This window comes from Mauremys mutica, chromosome 2, assembly GCF_020497125.1.
Source record: "Mauremys mutica isolate MM-2020 ecotype Southern chromosome 2, ASM2049712v1, whole genome shotgun sequence".
In the NCBI taxonomy this organism is placed as follows: Eukaryota; Metazoa; Chordata; order Testudines; family Geoemydidae; genus Mauremys; species Mauremys mutica.
In genome coordinates this window covers 252,002,015-252,022,226 of record NC_059073.1, presented here as the reverse complement: position 1 = coordinate 252,022,226, position 20,212 = coordinate 252,002,015, and the positions used below count along the sequence as shown (strand labels likewise).

The 20,212-nt window shown below is 42.9% G+C and overlaps 1 protein-coding gene across 2 annotated transcripts in view; it reads left to right on the top strand.

Moving 5' to 3' along the window:
* Positions 1-6,099: 6,099 nt before the first annotated feature.
* Positions 6,100-20,212, top strand: part of LOC123365129 (pituitary tumor-transforming gene 1 protein-interacting protein-like) — a 61,284-nt gene continuing 47,171 nt past the window's right edge. Inside the window, exons 1-2 of one of the 2 annotated variants that reach the window (XM_045007782.1) lie at positions 6,100-6,283; positions 12,277-12,329. In XM_045007782.1, the coding sequence (XP_044863717.1) occupies positions 6,190-6,283; positions 12,277-12,329 (147 nt within the window). In that variant the 5' untranslated portion in view covers positions 6,100-6,189. Of the gene's footprint in view, positions 6,302-12,276; positions 12,330-20,212 lie in introns of both variants that reach the window. The other variant, XM_045007781.1, reaches the window with a different exon arrangement.

The following is a 20,212-nucleotide window of genomic DNA, read 5'->3' as shown; positions in this document are numbered from 1 at the left end:
AACAAAAATGGCAGATGAAATTTAATGTTGATAAATGCAAAGTAATGTACATTGGAAAACAATCTCAACTATACATACAAAATGAAGGAGTCTGAATTAGCTGTTAACACTCAAGAAAGATCTTGCAGTCATTTTGGATAGTTCTCTGAAAACATCCACTCAGTGTGCAGCAGCAGTCAGTGATTCCCAACATTCTGTTTGCTTCTTTAAAAAGAACAGGAGCACTTGTGGCACCTTAGAGACTAACAAATTTATTTGAGCATAAGCTTTCGTGGGCTACAGTCCACTTCAACGGATGTAGCCCACAAAAGCTTATGTTCTTTTTGCAATACAGACTAACACGGCTGCTCCTCTGAAACCTTTGCTTTTTTAAGAAAGGGATAGATAATAAGACAGAAAATATCATATTGCCTCTATATGAATCCATGCCACATGTACACCTTGAATACTGTGTGCAGATCTGGTTACCCTATCCCAAAAAAGACATACTAGAAATGCAAAAAGTACAGAGATGGGCAACTAAAATGATTAGGGGTATGAAACAGGAGAAGAAATTAAAATGACTGGGAATTTTCAGCTTAGAAAAGAGACAACTAAGGGGGGATATGCTAAAGGTCTATAAAATCTTGACTGATGTGAAGAAAGTGAATAAAGTAAATGTTTTGTTAGGATAATCCAAATTTAACATAAGGAAAATGCAAGTTACACCAAAACACATAACAGATCTAGATTTCTAAAAAAAAAAAATTAAAAAAAAATGTATTTAATTTAAATTGACTTTTGAAAAGTAAGCCATCATGGGGTAAGAGGGAAGATCCTCTCATGGATCAGTAACTGGTTAAAAGATGGGAAACAAAGGGTAGGAATAAATTATCAGTTTTCAGAATGGAGAGAGATAAATAGTGGTATCCTTGAGGGGTCAGTACTGGGACCAGTCCTATTCAACATATTCATCTGGAAAAATGGGTAAACAGTGAGGTGGCAAAATTTGCAGATGATACAAAATTATTCAAGATAGGTAAGTCCCAGGCAGACTGCGAAGAATTACAAAGGGATCTCATAAAACTGGGTGACTGGGCAACAAAAATGGCAGATGAAATTTAATGTTGATAAATGCAAAGTAATGTACATTGGAAAACAATCTCAACTATACATACAAAATGAAGGAGTCTGAATTAGCTGTTAACACTCAAGAAAGATCTTGCAGTCATTTTGGATAGTTCTCTGAAAACATCCACTCAGTGTGCAGCAGCAGTCAGTGATTCCCAACATTCTGTTTGCTTCTTTAAAAAGAACAGGAGCACTTGTGGCACCTTAGAGACTAACAAATTTATTTGAGCATAAGCTTTCGTGGGCTACAGTCCACTTCAACGGATGTAGCCCACAAAAGCTTATGTTCTTTTTGCAATACAGACTAACACGGCTGCTCCTCTGAAACCTTTGCTTTTTTAAGAAAGGGATAGATAATAAGACAGAAAATATCATATTGCCTCTATATGAATCCATGCCACATGTACACCTTGAATACTGTGTGCAGATCTGGTTACCCTATCCCAAAAAAGACATACTAGAAATGCAAAAAGTACAGAGATGGGCAACTAAAATGATTAGGGGTATGAAACAGGAGAAGAAATTAAAATGACTGGGAATTTTCAGCTTAGAAAAGAGACAACTAAGGGGGGATATGCTAAAGGTCTATAAAATCTTGACTGATGTGAAGAAAGTGAATAAAGTAAATGTTTTGTTAGGATAATCCAAATTTAACATAAGGAAAATGCAAGTTACACCAAAACACATAACAGATCTAGATTTCTAAAAAAAAAAAATTAAAAAAAAATGTATTTAATTTAAATTGACTTTTGAAAAGTAAGCCATCATGGGGTAAGAGGGAAGATCCTCTCATGGATCAGTAACTGGTTAAAAGATGGGAAACAAAGGGTAGGAATAAATTATCAGTTTTCAGAATGGAGAGAGATAAATAGTGGTATCCTTGAGGGGTCAGTACTGGGACCAGTCCTATTCAACATATTCATCTGGAAAAATGGGTAAACAGTGAGGTGGCAAAATTTGCAGATGATACAAAACTATTCAAGATAGGTAAGTCCCAGGCAGACTGCGAAGAATTACAAAGGGATCTCATAAAACTGGGTGACTGGGCAACAAAAATGGCAGATGAAATTTAATGTTGATAAATGCAAAGTAATGTACATTGGAAAACAATCTCAACTATACATACAAAATGAAGGAGTCTGAATTAGCTGTTAACTCTGAAGGAAGAGATCTTGGAGTCATTGTGGATAGATCTCTGAAAACATCCACTCCATGTGCAGCAACAGTCACAAAAGTAAACAATGTTGGGAATCATTAAGAAAGGGATAGATAATAAGACAGAAAATATTATATTGCCTCTATATAAATCCATGGTACGTGCACACCTTGAATAGTGTGTGTAGATCTGGTCACATATCCTAAAATATATATATTGGAATTGGAAAAGGTACAGAGATGGGCAACTAAAATGATGAGGGGTATGAAACAGGAGGAGAGATTAAAGTGACTGGGAATTTTCAGCTTAGAAAAGAGATGACTAATGGGGATATGATAGAGGTCGACAAAATCTTGACTGGTGTGAAGAAAGTGAATAAGGAAATTTTATTTAATCCTTCACATAACACAAGAACTAGCAGTCACCCAATGAAATTAATAGGCAGCAGATTTTAAAAAAACAAAAGGAAGTATTTCTTCAGACAATATAAAGTCAACCCAGGGAACTCTTTGCCAGGGGATGCTGTGAAGACCAAAACTATAACAGGATTTAAAAAAAAACTAGATAAATTCCTGGAGAACAGGTCCATCTGTGGCTATTAGCCAGGATGAGAGGGATGCAACGCCATGCTCTGAGTGTCCCTAGCCTGTTTTCCAGAAGCTGGGAATGGGCAACAGGGGATGGATCACTTGATGATTCCCTGTTCTATTAATTCCCTCTGAAGCACCTGGCCTTGACCACTGTTGTAAGACAGGGTACTGGGCTATATGGACCATGGGTCTGACCCAGTACGACCATTCTTATGTAAAAATTAATTATAATAAAAATGTTTAGTACAGAAACTCCCCAACATAATGACCTCTCAAGATAGCAACAATGTGAGATAACAACCTTGGCAAATACTGCATTTTAAAAATCTTGGCCTACTGGGAAACATATTTATATAAGTTTCCATTCCCAGTCACAAATCTAGCATTCTGGAGCAAAGTGACTAAAATATAGTCCAACAAACAAATGTTTATTTAACGTGCCCCTCACTTTTCCCTCCACCACACTCCACTCACCGGTGTTGTCCTTGGTCAGTGGAGACTCAGAGTTCAGAGGTGCTTTCACGTGAGTACACCTTCCAGGTGGGGGACAAAAAGGCACAGTTTGCTCTGGCCACGGCTGTTCGTTGTGCCATGGTTCACTTTACCACTCTGTTGCCAATGGCCCTGCACAGTCACCTTCTGCTGTCACCTACCACTGTGACCTCTGCGAGTTGGTCTCTTGAGGTTCCACCAGCTCTCAGGGTATGGCTACACTGGCGATTTGCAGTGCTGGAAAGCCTCCACCAGCGCTGCAATTAGTAAGTGGCCACACCTGCAGGGCACTTCCAGCACTGCAACTCCCTGGCTGCAGCGCTGGCCGTACACCTCACTCAGCATGGGGAATAAGGATTCCAGCGCTGGTGCTGCAGCGCTGGTCATCAAGTGTGGCCACACACCAGCGCTGTGATTGGCCTCCAGGGTATAAGGATGTATCCCAGAATGCTTTTATAAATTACTCTCTTTGTTTTGTTATGCAGCCTCTCTTTGTTTTGTTATGAACGAGCTCCGATCGGAGCTCCGTTGCTTATCTAAAAAACAAACAGAGCTCCTGTTTGCTGTGATCATCTGTACCTGGCTGTAAACAATCAAATGAGAGGCAGGGAGGGAGTGAAACAGCAGGAAGTTGTGTTGGCTGCAGGCTGTTTGCAATTAAGAGTTAAGACTAAGGGGTTGGAAACATGTTCTGATTTTTCAATGCAGGAAGCTAAACACACAGTGTTGGCTCCAAAAATCCCCTCTCTCTTTCCCCCCGCTCCCTGTCACACTAGACCCCACTCCACCCCCCTCTTTTGAAAAGCACGTTGCGGCCACTTGAACGCTGGGATAGCTGCCCATAATGCATCACTCCCAACAGTGCTGCAAATACTGCAAATGTGGCCACACACCAATGCTGGTAGCTGTGAGTGTGGCCACACACCAGCGCTGGCCCTGCACAGCTGGATGACCAGCGCTGCAAACTACCAGCGCTGCAAACCGTAAGTGTAGCCATACCCTCAGTGATTTCAGCTGAGCTCTCAGTGCGGGAACCTTGCTGCTAGTGCAGTCTGAGCTGTCTCTTACACAAAAACACTGTACCCACAGGAACACTGTCCCCACAACAGGACTAAGCAGATTGTCAGTGATTTCAGCTGCAGTGGTCACTTAACAGAACAAAAGACTATCTATAGAGCCTAATCAGCTCTGTCTTTAAACAGTGGAGAGGGACAGGTCCCCACCCTCTCTCTTGATGCCTTCAAATCATCACAGGCTAAGTACAGTTCTACTGCCCTTTACTCATACAATAAGAACAACATTTCATCCCCCCTTCCCCGACATTCAAGTGGTTTGTAACCCAACCCCAGCCAAAATCTATCACTTGGACAACACAGCTCTGTTTGCTGGATACCTAGGTAGATTAGGTGTGAATGTAAATATAATCTGGCCCTGAAGCCTTAGCCCCCAGCTCATCACTAGCTGTCAGGGAGAACTCATTTAGACTTTGCTTACAAATCATCATTTGAAATTATTAGGTTGGCCAACATCAACTAAATGAATGCACTGACATCATAAAAAACAGCTGTATAAGGAAGCAAGGAAGCTAGTCTATGTTCATACTTTTCAAATCTATTATACTTTTTCAGATACACATATTTTATCAGCAAAGAATCCTGTGGCACCTTACAGACTAACAGACGTTTTGCAGCATGAGCTTTCGTGGGTGAATACCCACTTCTTCGGATGCAAGTAGTGGAAATTTCCAGGGGCAGGTACATATATGCAAGCAAGAAGCAAGCTAGAGATAACAAGGTTAGTTCAACCAGGGAGGATGAGGCTGTGAATGGCTTGCCAACTACAGAACCAGTTTCTCCTCCCTTGGTTTTCACACCTCTACTGGTAGAACAGGGCCTCATCCTCCCTGATTGAACTAACCTCGTTATCTCTAGCTTGCTTCTTGCTTGCATATATATACCTGCCCCTGGAAATTTCCACTACTTTCATCCAAAGAAGTGGGTATTCACCCACGAAAGCTCATGCTGCAAAACGTCTGTTAGTCTATAAGGTGCCACAGGATTCTTTGCTGCTTTTACAGATCCAGATTAACACGGCTACCCCTCTGATACTTGACATATTTTACCATACACTGTATAAGCTTTTAAAGTGTGTATTAATGTTTCAGTTTAAATTCAGATTTCCAAACAGACACTAAATTGGTATGTAACTAGCTCACAAAACTTGGGGGGGTGTTGGGAAAATTCAGGGGGGGTGTACACCCCCCCTGGGGGGGGTGTAGGGAAATCACTGAGTGGGGGTGCACCAGCTCTCCAGTGACAGCAAATCAGCCGCTAATGTGATCACTGTGCTAAGCCAGTGACTCTGTGTGACTCCAGGGCCGTTCTGCAGTGGGTGTTCCCGCTCCCTGGAGCTCGGCTAGCGCCAGGGCACTCACTCGCGTACTAACTCCCGCTCACTGTTCACGCAAAGAGAAGCCCGAAGGGGCCAGGAGAGGACACACCGTGAGGGGCAGGGACTCCGGGGAGGAGGAGGACAAGAGGGGACTAAGGGCAAAGAGGATGGAAAGACCGACTGAGCCATCCTGGGGGAGGGACACACCACAGGGCAGGGAAACGAGGACAAAGCCCCGGGTTCTAGCCGAGCCGCCCGCCCTGGAACTGCCGGGGGGCGAAAGCAGCAGAGCCGCTGGGCGCCGCTAGAGGCCGCTGGACCCGGCCCGGCTCCGGGGCTGGCATTGCGTCTGCGCGGGAGGCGGGCGGGGTGCGGTTCGCTGCACGCGCTGAAAGGAGGCGGCGAGTGGGCCGCGGCCCCGCAGTCAGCGGAGCGCCCGGCCCGGCAGCGATGGACGCGATGCGGCTCTGCGCGCTCTGGCTGCCCGGCCTGACCCTCATCCGCCCGGGGTCGGGAACGGGCCCGGGAGACCCGGCTGTACCGGGTGAGGACGGGCGGGGCGGGGCGGTAAGGGAGCTGCGCGGAGCGGAGCCCGTGGCTGGGCGAGGGGGGCGCTCCGCGGTTAGGCTCTGGGGTCTGGGGCTGTGGGGGCCGCCCCGGCTGTGGGAGTGTGGGGGGCACCTACAGTTAGGGTCTGGGGCTGTGGGGGCGGCTGGACCGGGGGCCGCGCTGCTGGGCTCTGGGCGGGGGGCACAGAGGTTGCGCCCCCGCCCCGCACTCCGTGCCTTGGTGCGTGTAGGGCCGGCGGAGTTTCCCCGCCCTCAGTAGCGGCCCGTTCTCCAGTCCGCCTGGTGCGCTGCACGGGCAGGGTAGCGGGAACAGGGCGAAAGAACGAGACTTGACTGCACCCATGCACGTTTCTAGTGTCTGTGTAGACCTGCCCTAAAACACCCCGGGGCCAGAGTTTTTCCCCAAGACGCGCCTGCTGTGACTCACCCAGAGGGAGGCACCTGACAAAAGCATAACAGAGAAACAGGAACTGGATTGTCCTAGGGCTTCCTTTAACTCTTTCTCTGGTAACTGCCATGCCAGGGTTTCAGATTATCTAGATAGCTTCACACCTCGTCTACACCACAAAATTAAGTTGACCTAAATTAGCTCTCAGATGGAGCCCCTCCCGAGCTCTGCTCTAGACGTTTACATGCGTGCGATCTGCCCTGGCTTGGACTGGCAGCCTGTTGGAGGAGTGGGGGGACATCTCCAACTGTGAGCTCAGTGCATTACTGACAGGTCCAGAGGTGGGAGGACTCCACCTGTCAGTACCTGCCACAGTTAAGTTGGTGGAAGCACTCCTGGTTAGGATGGGCACTACTCAATGCAGATGCATCTGAAGAAGAGAGTTTTTTTACCCACAAAAGCTTATGCCCAAATAAATCTGTTAGTCTTTAAAGTGCCACCGGACTCCTCATTGTTTTTGTGGATACAGACTAACATGGCTACACCTCTGATACTTGGCACCACTGACAGGCAGTGTAGTGTGAACATGAACTGCTGCAGCAATTACTGTGGTGGCTGTAGGTTGACCTAACTCAGGTCAACTTAATTTTGTAGGTCTTACGTCAATCTAACCCATAGTGTAGATGAAGTCTCTTTGTACAGCACTATTATTGTGAGATGGGGCTATGCTCCAGAGAAAGTATGCTAGACAAATAAAATGACTGCCCCCAAGAGATTAGTGGTAGAGTCACAAATATCTGCATTTTAGCTAAAATCCTCATGCTGTTCATTCTTGGTTTAGTACTGGTCAGCTTGGTAGAACAGCAGGCTTTTCAAAAGGTTTGAGGATGAGAGAATATATCATCCGTGTGTTGCCTGTATAGGTGAGGGATGGGTTTTGTAATGAGGGACAGTTGAGGTGTTCTAGATTGATGGACTGCTGCCATACTAGTTATCCTCTGGGCACCAGAACTGTGCTAGGCCATTGAAGGCTCTTGGTAAAAATATCTTCAACTTTAATAGTTATTGACAGAGGTTATAAGTAAATGTTTTTATATGGTTGATTTTCATTAAATTAGATTGTGAGATGTACATTCTAATGAATACTCAGGATTCAATCTGAGGAGACCAGCTCTCTTCCACAAAGATTTCTCCATGAAAAGGAATATTAAATTTCCTCTTTCTCTTCCTCCCCCCACCAGCTGATCAACATATTGTGATAAAAGTGAACTTTTTTTTATTCTGCTACTAAAATATTAGGGATGAACCAACAAGAGCCAGAGCAGCTAACACCTCTGTAAAATAGTGTGCTCTGAGAATGCAAATCTGACTAAACATTAATTACTTGCACTGTGGAAATTGTATACTTGGTACATTCAGCTTCATCTCTTTTTAGGCCATGTCTAGGTAAGGTGGAAGATGTATTTTAAACACACATTAAAATCTTACCGCTTTTCTACGTAGAAAAATTATACAGCTTTAACTGTGTTGGTATAGTTAAAGTGCCACAACCCACTAGTGTGGATGCAGTTATAGTGGTATAAGGATGCTTAATATCATGGTAGCTTAATCCTGTATGAGATTCATAGATTCCAGGGCCAGAAGGGATCATTGTGATCATCAAGTCTCACCTCTGGTATAACAGGCTGTAGAACTTCCCTAAAATAATTCCTGTTTTGGTTTTAAAATTGTCAGTGATGGAGAATCCACCATGACCCATGGTAAATTGTCCCAGTAGTTAATTACTCACACTGTTAAAAAAATGTATACTTTATTTCTTGGCTGAATTTGTCTAGTTTCAAATTCCTTTGTTGTTCCTTTCTCTGCTAGATTGAAGAGCACAGTATTAAATATTTGTTCCCCATGTAGATACTTATAGATTGTAATCAAGTCACTTCTCTTAGTTGAAATAGATTGATTTCTTTGAGTCTCTGACTACAAGGCATTTTTTCGAATCCCTCAATCATTGTCATGGCTCTTCTCTGAACACTCTCCATTTTATCAACATCCTTCCTATACTGTGGGCACCATAATTAGATACAGTATTCCAGCAGCGATCACATTGTACCAACTATCCTCTCTACTGCTACTCAAGATTCCCCTGTTTATGCATCCCAGGATCACATTAACTCGGCTACAGCATCACAATGGGAGCTCATGTTCAGCTGATTATCCACCACAACCTCTGAATCTTTTTCAGTCACTTCTTCCCAGAATAGAGTCCCCCTTTCTGTAAGTGTGGACTACATTCTTTGTACGTGTATAAATCTACATGTAGCCATATTAAAATGCATGTTGTTTGCTTGCACCCAATTTATCAAGCCATCCAGATAATTCTGAATCAAGGACTTGATGTCTTAATTATTTACCACTACTTATCAGGCACCTTTATACTGATGCAACTGTTTCCATGCAAGGTTGTACTGATATAACTATTGGGGTTAAAAAAAATCACAACCCTACCTGAAATAGCCAACCCAATACAAAAACTGTGTAGAAAAGGCAAGTTTTGCTTTTTAATGTGTGTTAAAAATACACCTCTTTTTCCTAGTAAAAGTGTAAGGCCTTAGAATCTTGAAATTTTATGGGAACGTTGTCAATTTGAAATCCAGTTGTGTTAAAAAGACTTGAAAGTAGTTTCCAAGTACTAGACTGGCTTCTGAATCTGCCTACCAATATTTGGTTTTGATTGCATTTTCCTATATTTAAAAATGTTTTGTTCTCTCTCCACTGTTGCTGTTTGAAAGACGAACACAGACAGAGAAAGGAAAGCTGTACCTGACTGCAAAGCAAATAGTGAAAACAGCTGTAAGCTGTGCTGTAAAGTGCAAAGAGTAAAACAAAATGAAAATTAGAAACTATATTTCTCCAGTCTTTCACTTATAGTAATCTTAGGTGTTGTAACAACAATAAATAAAATATTTTAAAATGTCAAGTCTTTTTTTTCCTGTGATCATTTTGATCATACAGAATAGGGGGTCTGGTGTAGTGGGGTGTTTATAAATTGTGAACTGCTACTTTGTAAGAGGAGTGAGGCTGACTGAAGTGTATATTCTGATTGTGGAATTTTTAATATTTGGCATTTAGAGCTTTTATATAGGTGCTGTTTATTTTTATAAATCTAAAGAAATCATTGGTTCTGTTATTCAGGCCCCAGTCCTTCAAAGAGCATGCAAGGTTTTAGGTTGTTGACCAGATCTTCTCAAGAGCCTGTGAAATTTCACTGAGTTGAACTGGTCCTGCACCCTATTTACTTTCTTGATGTAGTTCTTGTGGGTTTTCACTTTATTTTTACTTTGAATGACTTCAATTATAAAAGGTCATCCATTTAAAAGAACATTTAAAAATCCCTGGTATTCCCATACCTTTCTAACAATACCAGTGCACTGAATGAACCAATTTCCTGAACTTCATTTAGAAACTTGAGTTTTCTAGCTCTGATTATTGTGAATTTTTTTTTGCCCATGTGGCATAACATTACTGAAAACTTAAATTTACAGAGTTAAGGAATATTTGCTATAGGCTTTATGAATTTTTCCAGGGCTTTGGAGCTGTGCTCTGGCTCCACTCCAGCTCCAGACAAAACCTGCAGCTCCACTGCTCCAGAGCTGCTCTGCACGCCAGCTCCGGGCTGTGCTCCAAAGCCCTGATTTTTTTTTCTAAATTTTTATTTCTGTTTTTTGCTTGAGGTTGGTGTATTGGCCATACTATTAGAATTTGAGTTTCTTCATTGGATTGGCTACTTCTTGATACAATGTGAACTAATCAGTGTGTGGGGGGGGGGGCAGTTTAAATTTATTAATTTAATTTATTAATCTGAATATACCAGTAAATAAAGCACAGATTTGTTATATGCTAAGAATTAATGTCAAAGCAGCAGGACAATGAATTATGAAATGTAGGAGTTTAAATATCTTCTAGATATTTAGAAAAAAAACACTAAGTAAGCTCTTTGACAATTTTTGTAGACTTAAAACATTTCTTATCTATTTATGACTAATGGATGGCTGTGTAAAAGTAGACCTGTATACCTGTCCAAAAGTCATTACCATCTGATGACTTGTTGTTTGTTGCCTGTGTGAAATGAATTGATGGTGTCATGCCAGTTTCTAGGAATCTGCACACAACAAATTACAATTGGAATGCCTTTTGGCAGAGTAGCTAGAAAATCAAGGATTGGTTGGGCAAGTAGACTGAACTATCTTTTAGTCTCTAGACATGGTCCATTTAGGTAAGGACTGAGGCATCTCATTGGACCAGTGAGAAGAAGTTATTCTATCTGTGCGATGGATGAAGGACCCAGACTCCAGGGCTGTCAGGATGGCTTTTCACAAACAGTAACCTCTAAACTTTTTCTGTAATGATTAAAACAAGTTGCATCCTGTTACCTGCCACTGAAAAATAGGTACTACACCTCTACCCCAATATAACGCTGTCCTCAGGAGCCAAAAAATCTTACCGCGTTATAGGTGAACGTGTTATATCGAACTTGCTTTGATCCGCCTGAGTGCGCAGCCCCGCCCCCCCCCCGAGCACTTCTTTACTGTGTTATATCCGAATTCGTGTTATATTGGGTTGTGTTATATCGGGGTAGTGGTGTAGTTACAGCTGTAATCATCCTCAGGCAATATAAACAACAATGGGTTTTCTGTGCTTGAAGATACTTTTTTCATTGTAAAACCTAACTAAAATATAGATTAACTCTTCCTATTTCATGTGGCTTTTAAAACATCCCTTAACGGTTCTTGTTGAGCTTTTTGCTAAGTAATTTGGTCTCCTGTCTTGAGAAGTTTTTTTCCTCTTAAAATGAGAACCTGTCTGTCATGAGGCTTTATTTTTTTAAACCTTTTTAAAAAAGTTCTTGAGACTTTTTTATGGAAAGGAGGAAAATTTGGTACTAAATCCAGGTTAGGCATTGCTTGGCTTCTGCTTCCAAAGCTGCAGAGCTCAGAGTTTCCTTCAAATTGAATGGCAAGAGATTTAGAATTTCAGCAAAGATGTAGGCAGGCTCAAAACTCATGGGTCACGGGTTAAGTCTTCCGTAATCATTTTACAGAGAACAGTCCTCTTTCACTGATCTTCCTTTTGCGAATTAGAGCCAGGCATCGGCATAACTTTTTTCCTAAACAGTGTGGAGGTGAAATTGGGTGTTCGGTGTCGTTTTACTTGTTAAAATACTAGTGAAAATAAAAGCTTTGATTTAAAATAAAGAAGCAAACTCACTGTTCTTTCTTTGCATGTACACCTCTACCTCGATATAACGCTGTCCTTGGGAGCCAAAAAATCTTACCGCATTATAGGTGAAACCACGTTATATTGAACTTGCTTTGATTCACCGGAGTGCGCAGCCCCGTCCCCTGGAGCACTGCTTTACCACGTTGTATCCAAATTTGTGTTATATCAGGTGGCGTTATGCCGAGGTAGCGTTGTATTTGGTAGATGAGATTACATTTTTGTGTATACATGCTGTGATTACGAAGTTATATTAATTGACACTATTGATTAAAAAAAGTTTATAACGTTGATATTCTTTTTTTCTAGCATGTTCTAATTTCTCCTTCAAGTCCTGTGAAGAATGTCTAAAAAATGTTTCAGTAAGTTTTGTCATTTTTTACTATTTTGGGGTCAGAGAATCTGGTGATGTTTATGTTTAATGAGATGATGCTGAAATGTCTTACTACAGCTCACTCCTTAGCTGTGCTGCGCAGGCTCAGAGGGGAGTGGGAAAGGAGATAGCAAAACAGTATAAATCATTAGAAAGAGTCATGCTATCTGGAGTGGCTCATGGCTGTGTGCCTACCTCGGAGCAGACTGTCAAAAGCAGTGCAGACACCCCAAATTGGTGATGTGTTTTATAATTAGATTTCACCAACACAGTAACAAATGTGAACTCCTGGATCACTATATCGGTCTTGTTGTAGAGTCACAGACAGTCCCCTTAGGCTCTCCAGTCTATCTTGCCACCCAGGCAAGCTGGACTTAGTGATAAATGGTCACTTAATATCACAAAATATTCAGGTTGCTTCCAGTCCCAAGAGACCAGTTACTTACTCCAGATCAATTGGTACCCTAGATCTTCCACCAAAGACACTGCCTGTAGCCAGTCCTGTACTAAACTATCTAAAGATTTATTAACCAGGAAAAAGAGAATTATTTACAGGTTAAAGCAAACAAACATATACACAAATGAGTTAAAGTCTAAATCCTAAAAGTGAGAGTTGTAGTGATCTGTCAATTCACAATAGGATACAGAGGGACCTAGACAAATTAGAGGATTGGGCCAAAAGAAATATGATGAGGTTCAACAAGGACGAGTGCAGAGTCCTGCACTTAGGACGGAAGAATCCCATGCACTGCTACAGACTAGGGACCGAATGGCTGGGCAGCAGTTCTGCAGAAAAGGACCTAGGGGTTACGGTGGACGAAAAGCTGAATATGAGTCAACAGTGTGCCCTTGTTGCCAAGAAGGCTAATGGCATTTTGGGTTGTATAAGTAGGGGCATTTCCAGCAGATCGAGGGATGTGATCATTCCCCTCTACTCAGCACTGGTGAGGCCTCATTTGGAGTACTGTGTCCAGTTTTGGGCCCCACACTACAAGAAGGATGTGGATAAATTGGAGAGAGTCCAGCGGAGGGCAACAAAAATGATTAGGGGGCTGGAGCACATGACTTATGAGGAGAGGCTGAGGGAACTGGGATTGTTTAGTCTGCAGAAGAGAAGAATGAGGGGGGATTTGATAGCTGCTTTCAACTACCTGAAAGGGGGTTCCAAAGAGGATGGATCTAGACTGTTCTCAGTGGTAGAAGATGACAGAACAAGGAGTAATGGTCTCAAGTTGCAGAGGGGGAGGTTTAGGTTGGATATTAGGAAAAACTTTTTCACTAGTAGGGTGGTGAAGAACTGGAATGGGTTACCTAGGGAGGTGGTGGAATCTCCTTCCTTAGAGGTTTTTAAGGCCTGGCTTGACAAAGCCCTGGCTGGGATGATTTAGTTGGGTTTGGTCCTGCTTTGAGCAGGGGGTTGGACTAGATGACCTGAGGTCCCTTCCAACCCTGAGATTCTCTGATTCTATGAATGTGTTTTGGTAAATCCAGGGATAACCCTGGAGGATCTCTTGGTTCAGTTTAGAGTCTATGGCCCTGTGAGAATGCAACCAGCAAAGACCTGAAAATTCTCTTGTGACCCTTTATCTTTTACATTTAGTCTTCCAGTCTATGAGATGAGCTCCCGTGCATGTTGCATTTCCAAGATTCAATAAGGCCATTCACCTAGTCTTTGTGTTGCAATGTTCCTTAATGGCCTGTTTTAATCTTGATAAGTCTCCTGATTGGGTGGGGGAATGATTCCCATGCCTGGGTTCACAAGCTCTGTGCAAACGTTTTCAAAGTTATAAAGCAAACTTTACATATATTTTTTTATAGCAGGGAAAACGGACATTGCAAGTGAGATTGCTGCATGCAGTAACTTACAAGCATTTTATAGCACCTAAACACTAAATACATTATTATAAGACTAATACTTATTTTGAACAATACTAACATATAGGTGAGCTGGTTTGGCTTCCAGCAGTGAGTTTGTCAGTTCTTAGCTAAAGCCTTCAAGTGCCAGCTCTGGCCAAAACTGATTTGCCAGCATCGTAGAAAGCATTACTTGTTCATCCAGCTAATGAAAACGTAGAAATTATTGTAAAACATCTTTTCACTAAGAAAAAATAAACAGTCTTATGTTTTCGTACATATGTTACTTTGTTGTAATGGGTCATTTCATTTAGTCCCAATTAGCCTTGTGACAGCAAATTTTAAAACAATAAGATGAAATATGCTGATTCTTTCTGTACTGGCATAGTTGCTCACTGTGCGCGCTACTAGCCCTCCACTAGTTCAACATGAGACTAGCAAAGCAATAAATAAAGGCGCTTATCATCTTTGAAGTAGAAGACAGGAGAAGGTAAATATGAGTCATCTAAGACAGTGATTCTCAAAGCTGGTCCGACGCTTGTTCAGGGAAAGCCCCTGGCGGGCCAGGCCAGTTTGTTTACCTGCCGTGTCCACAGGTTCGGCCAATCGCGGCTCCCACTGTCCGCAGCTCCAGGCCATTGGGGGCTGTGGGAAGCAGTGGCCAGCGCATCCCTCGGCCCACGCTGCTTCCCGCAGCCCCCATTGGCCTGGAGCGGCGAACCGCGGTGAGTGGGAGCTGCGATCGGCCGAACCTGTGGACGCGGCAGGTAAACAAACCGGCCCGGCCTGTCGGGCTTTTCCTGAACAAGCGGCAGACTGGCTTTGAGAACCACTGATCTAGGATGGGCTTGTAACTATTGAGGAATTCACTTATCACTGACTTGGCTATGTATAGGAAGCTTTTTTGCAGTATTTTCTCTTTGAATAGATGCTGCTTGTAAGTACTAAAATGTTGACATGTTAATAGGTGTATTCCTGACACACACCCCTTACAGACTTTCCATCCACACAAGTGAGAACTACTCAGGTGCACGGATAAGAAAATAAATCCGCAGGGGAGTGTGCCGAAGACACCAAGAGAATGTAGATATGTTATGTTCAAAATCTATCAAACTATTGACAGTGTATTACTTCCTTTGATGACAGAATGATGGATGATGCAGTGAGACTGCCTTAATATCATCAGGGCTGACCTTGGAGAGATGAGGTTAGACTTGACTGAGACGAATCACATGACTGAGACGATTTGCAGAAAAATAATATAAAAGGCAGAAAACTAAACCATTGGCATTTATGTATGTAATGTAAAGGCATTAGATCTCTGGAAATGATTTTTTTAATTGTCAAAGTAGAAAAATACCCAGCTGCTCATTTTGGTAGTAAAATAGATGGCAGCAGAAAATGAAAATAAGCATTTGGGGAATAGATGATAAAAATTTCTACTAAATCTTAGGGCTTGTCTACACTACACAGTAATTATTAGTGTCTACATTACAGCCTTCCTCCCACCGATGTAAGTGCCCTACTACGCTGACATCCGAACTCCACCCTCCACAAGAGATATAAGGCTTATGTTGGTGCAGTTAGGGTGATGCAGTGCCTGTGTAGACACTTCATCTGGTACATTGGCTGTCTTATCAGTTTCACAACAGAGCTGTGAAATTGATAAGAAAGCCTGACAGCTGCCCCCTGTTTCCCTGAAGAGCTGGGTGGCTGGACCCTGCTCCTGGCTTGGAGCTGGGGTGAGAAGCCTGGTGGGGGGGACCCCCACACTCGCTCCCTGCCAGGAGCCTGGCAGGGAGCAAGTTGGGGGCGGGCCGAGAAGCTGAGGTAGCTGGACCTCGCTCTCCTGGGGCAAGAAGCCATGGGTGGCTTCTCCTGGCAAGGAACGGGAGGACAAGAAGCCCTGGGTGGCTTCTGCTGGCAGAGAATGAGGAGTGGGGTGGGGGAGGAGCCCAACCTGCCTGGAGCCTGTGGCGCAGCCAGGCTCTTGACAGGAAGCTAAGAGACCAGGCTCTCAGCTCCCCACACTGCCCCTCTTAGGTCGGTGGAAGTGCTCCTGCTGAGTATGCTCACCACTGATCCAAGGACTGTTGTGTGGACGTGCATTTACTTCAGTAATTACTGTGGTGAGTGTGAGTCGACCTAATATAGCTTGGCTTGGTTTAGTTTTTTACCATCCCTACCACATAGATCAGAATATTCAAACTTCTGTCACCTAAATAAAAGCAGTCTCATCTTCAGAGTTTCTGGAACAGTTGCAGCTTCCATTGTGAGTTCTCTACATTTTAGAAATCAGGCCACTTTTATTTAGGTGCCTAAATGTAGACTTCAGGTGCCTTATTTTAGCTACCACATCTGAAAAATTATGGCCTGAGCCCTTAAATCTTGTAACTGAACATTCTGTATTGACTTCTGAAAAGAGAGCTTAATGGCGTTCTTTTTGCTGTGGTTATAACATTACTAGTTATGTTATCTGCTGAACACTGTACCTCTTGATAGACCATCTGTAGGATGTCTGGCATTGGATGCAGTCAATAAGAGGCTTCTATTCTTCCTGTTTGTATGCATGCACGGTGGCTTGATGGTGACTGGAACAAGAAGTTCCAAAACAAAAGACGTAATACAAACAAGACTACTTAACATTGCATATTAAAATCTTTTGCTTGGGTGTATATATATTGCCTCTTTCCTTGTTTTTAAAAAAAGCCTAATTTTTTTATTTTTTTCCCCTAGAGATTTGAGAAAAGTGGATTTTTTAAAATTGGCTCTTTACCATTTCCCTCATATGTTGTCTTGGCCAGAATTAGTCCTTAAAGTTTATATTACTAAAATCAATTTCAGACGTAGAAGCAAAAATAAAAAAACCCTAAAAAATAAAGCAAAATGACACTAATAAATTACACACAGCTTTTTAAAACAGCAGTGACTATGCATGCTGTAACTCTAAGATCGCAGAAGCAGCATTTTGTTGCATTCATGAGACTAAGAATTGTTCTACTTTGATACTCCATGGGGGATTCTGTGTCAAAAAATTAAATTCTGCAAAATTCTACATATTTTATTTGTCAAAATAATGCAACATAATCATATCTGTTTCAGTTGTTTTGGTAATTTATTTAAACTACAATACAGAAAAAAGTTACAATAACTATTCAGCATTTCCTAAACACATGAAACTTAAGTTACAAATACTTCGTAACTAATACCCTGCATTCCAGTAATAATCCTGGATTTTCATTTAAATTACATTACAGAATGCCAACCCCCCCAACTGGAACGTCATTTTAAATTGCTCAGACTTAAACACATGAAAGTTACACAGTTTTGCTAATCATTGTCCTGGACCTGGCTGTGTTTGTGTTGGGAAGTGTTTGCTTCCGATTGTCCTGACCTTTTATTGACTGCTTGGTAAATGTTTTATTTGCCCTCAAAGTCTCTCTCTCTTTTTTTTTTTTTTTAAATGGGTAAGTAAAATAAGTCCTGAGCTGCAATCTAACCCAGTTGTGCCACTTTGGCACAGGAAAAAGTGTGAAAACACATGAATCTTCCTAGCTGATTCCCCTACTGTCATTTATAAGGCTTTACATCATTCTGGCAATGTAGGAGCCTTAAAACTTTTACAGGTTTTGTGCTCCTTGGGGAATTGATTGAGAATGGGAACAGTTAACTAACAATAAGAACATTGACAGGTTTCAGAGTAGCAGCCGTGTTAGTCTGTATCCGCAAAAAAAACAGGAGTACTTGTGGCACCTTAAAGACTAACAAATTTATTGTAGCATGAGCTTTCGTGAGCTAAAGCTCACTTCTTCAGATGCATAGAATGGAACACACAGACAGGAGATATTTATACATACAGAGAACATGAAAAGGTGGAAGTATGCATACCAACAGGCAGAGTCTAATCAATTGAGATGAGCTATCGTTAGCAGGAGGAAAAAAAACTTTTTGAAGTGATAATTAAGATGGCCCATAGAAGGTGTGAGGAGAACTTAACATAGGGAAATAGATTCAATTGGTGTAATGACCCAACCATTCCCAGTCTTTATTTAGACCACAGTTAATGGTATCTAGTTTGCATATTAATTCAAGTTCAGCAGTCTCTCTTTGGAGTCTGTTTTTGAAGTTTTTTTGTTGCAAAATTGCCACCTTCAAGTCTGTCACTGAGTGGTTAGGAAGGTTGAAGTGTTCTCCCACTGGTTTTTGAATGTTATGATTCCTGATGTCAGATTTGTGTCCATTTATTCTTTTGCGTAGAGACTGTCCGGTTTGGCCAATGTACATGGCAGAGGGGCATTGCTGGCACATGATGGCATATATCACGTTGGTAGATGTAAGAACATTAACACTGTTACTACACATTTCTGCCTAGGGGAAAGAGCCTTCCTCCTGCATAATTAAAAAGACCTACAGCCCCCTTGCCCAGTAGCAAGTGAGAGGGACAGAGTGTCTGTCACTTATTGGCAGGCACACATGCCCAGCCCTGTCCCCTGACAGCAATGGTCTCCCCCCCCCCCCCCTCTCCAGCAGGCACGCGTGCCAAGCTCCCCTCCCCCTGCAGTGATTTGTATCTCTGAGGCTGCTCCAGGCAGGCTGGACTAGAGTGCTGCCTGGGAAGAAGCACCTCTTCTTTGTCCCCCACCCCCATTTCCTTTGCATTTTTCTGCATGGAGTACACAAATATGTGGAGAATATGAATTCTGCACCCGAGGATTCTGTCAGGAGTCTAATAAGATATTATCCTGATAATGAGTACAGCCTAATGCCACAAGCTCACTTAGACATCATGTAAGATCCGGAGTCTGTACTAACAGATTCCAATGTTAAATACAGTGCAAACTATTATTATAATTTCTGCCTAAATAGACTAGCAAAATATTTTCAATTTTCAGATGTAGACTGTCATGAATTTGACAAGTGTTTCATAATACTAGTGAAATTTGGTTTCTTGTAGCTTTCTTTAAAAAAAAATAGTGGTAGTAAGGCAGTTCCTGTTTTGACATCAAGAATAAATCTGCTAAATAATTTCTTATTTTACCCTGTGCTCTATCACATACCAAATCTTCTGCCCTTGAGGCTGCATGCATTTGTGACAGTTACATAGGCAGTCTCCAGAAAGTGCTAAAGTTAACCTTTCCACACTATTACTTACAGCCAGCAGCAGTTTAGCAGTGGCTCTAATTATCAGTCAAGCTGATATTAGACTGGCTGTTCTTCATATATTCACACAGTTTATCTTGCATATTATAAGAAATAGTTCAGCCAACACAAACAAGCACCATTTAACATCTTTGTATAAAACTGATCCTGTAAAGATACTCATTTTGAGGAAATTAAAGTATTCTGTTTGTTTAGATCAGGCCTGCACAACATGCGGCCCGCGGAGCCTCACTGTGCAGCCCGTGAGGGGATTCTAAATCCCCCGCACATGTCGCTCTGTGGGCAGCCCAGAGCCCTTTGAATCCCGGCCGGGAGTCAGAGGGCTCTAGGCTGCCTGCAGCGGCGGGGATTTAAAGGGCTTAGGGCTCCCCGCCGCTGCGGGCAGCCCAGAGCCATTTGAATCCCGGCATGCGGCCGCTTTTTGCCCCTTCCCCAGACCTCTGCCCCAACTGCCCCCCAGGACTCCCACCCCCTATCTAACACCGCTGGTCCTTATCACCTGATACCCCTCTCCTGGGACTCCTGCCCCTAACTGCCCCCCAGGACTCCCACCCCCTATCTAAATGCTGCTGCTCCTTGTCCCCCGATTGCTCCCTCCCAAGACCCCTGCTCCAACTGCCCCTTGGGACCCCAGCCCCTATCTAAGCCTCCCTTCTGCTTGTCCCCAACTGCCCCCTCCTGAGACCCCCCAACTTTCCCCCAGGACTCCACCCCCTACCTGTCCCCTGATAAACCCTGGGACTCCCATGCCTATCCAACTGCTGCCTGTCCCCTGACTGCCCCCCTGAACCTCTGCCCCATCCAACCACCCCATCTCCCTGTCCCTTGACTGCCCCCTGGAACTCCCTACCCCTTCTC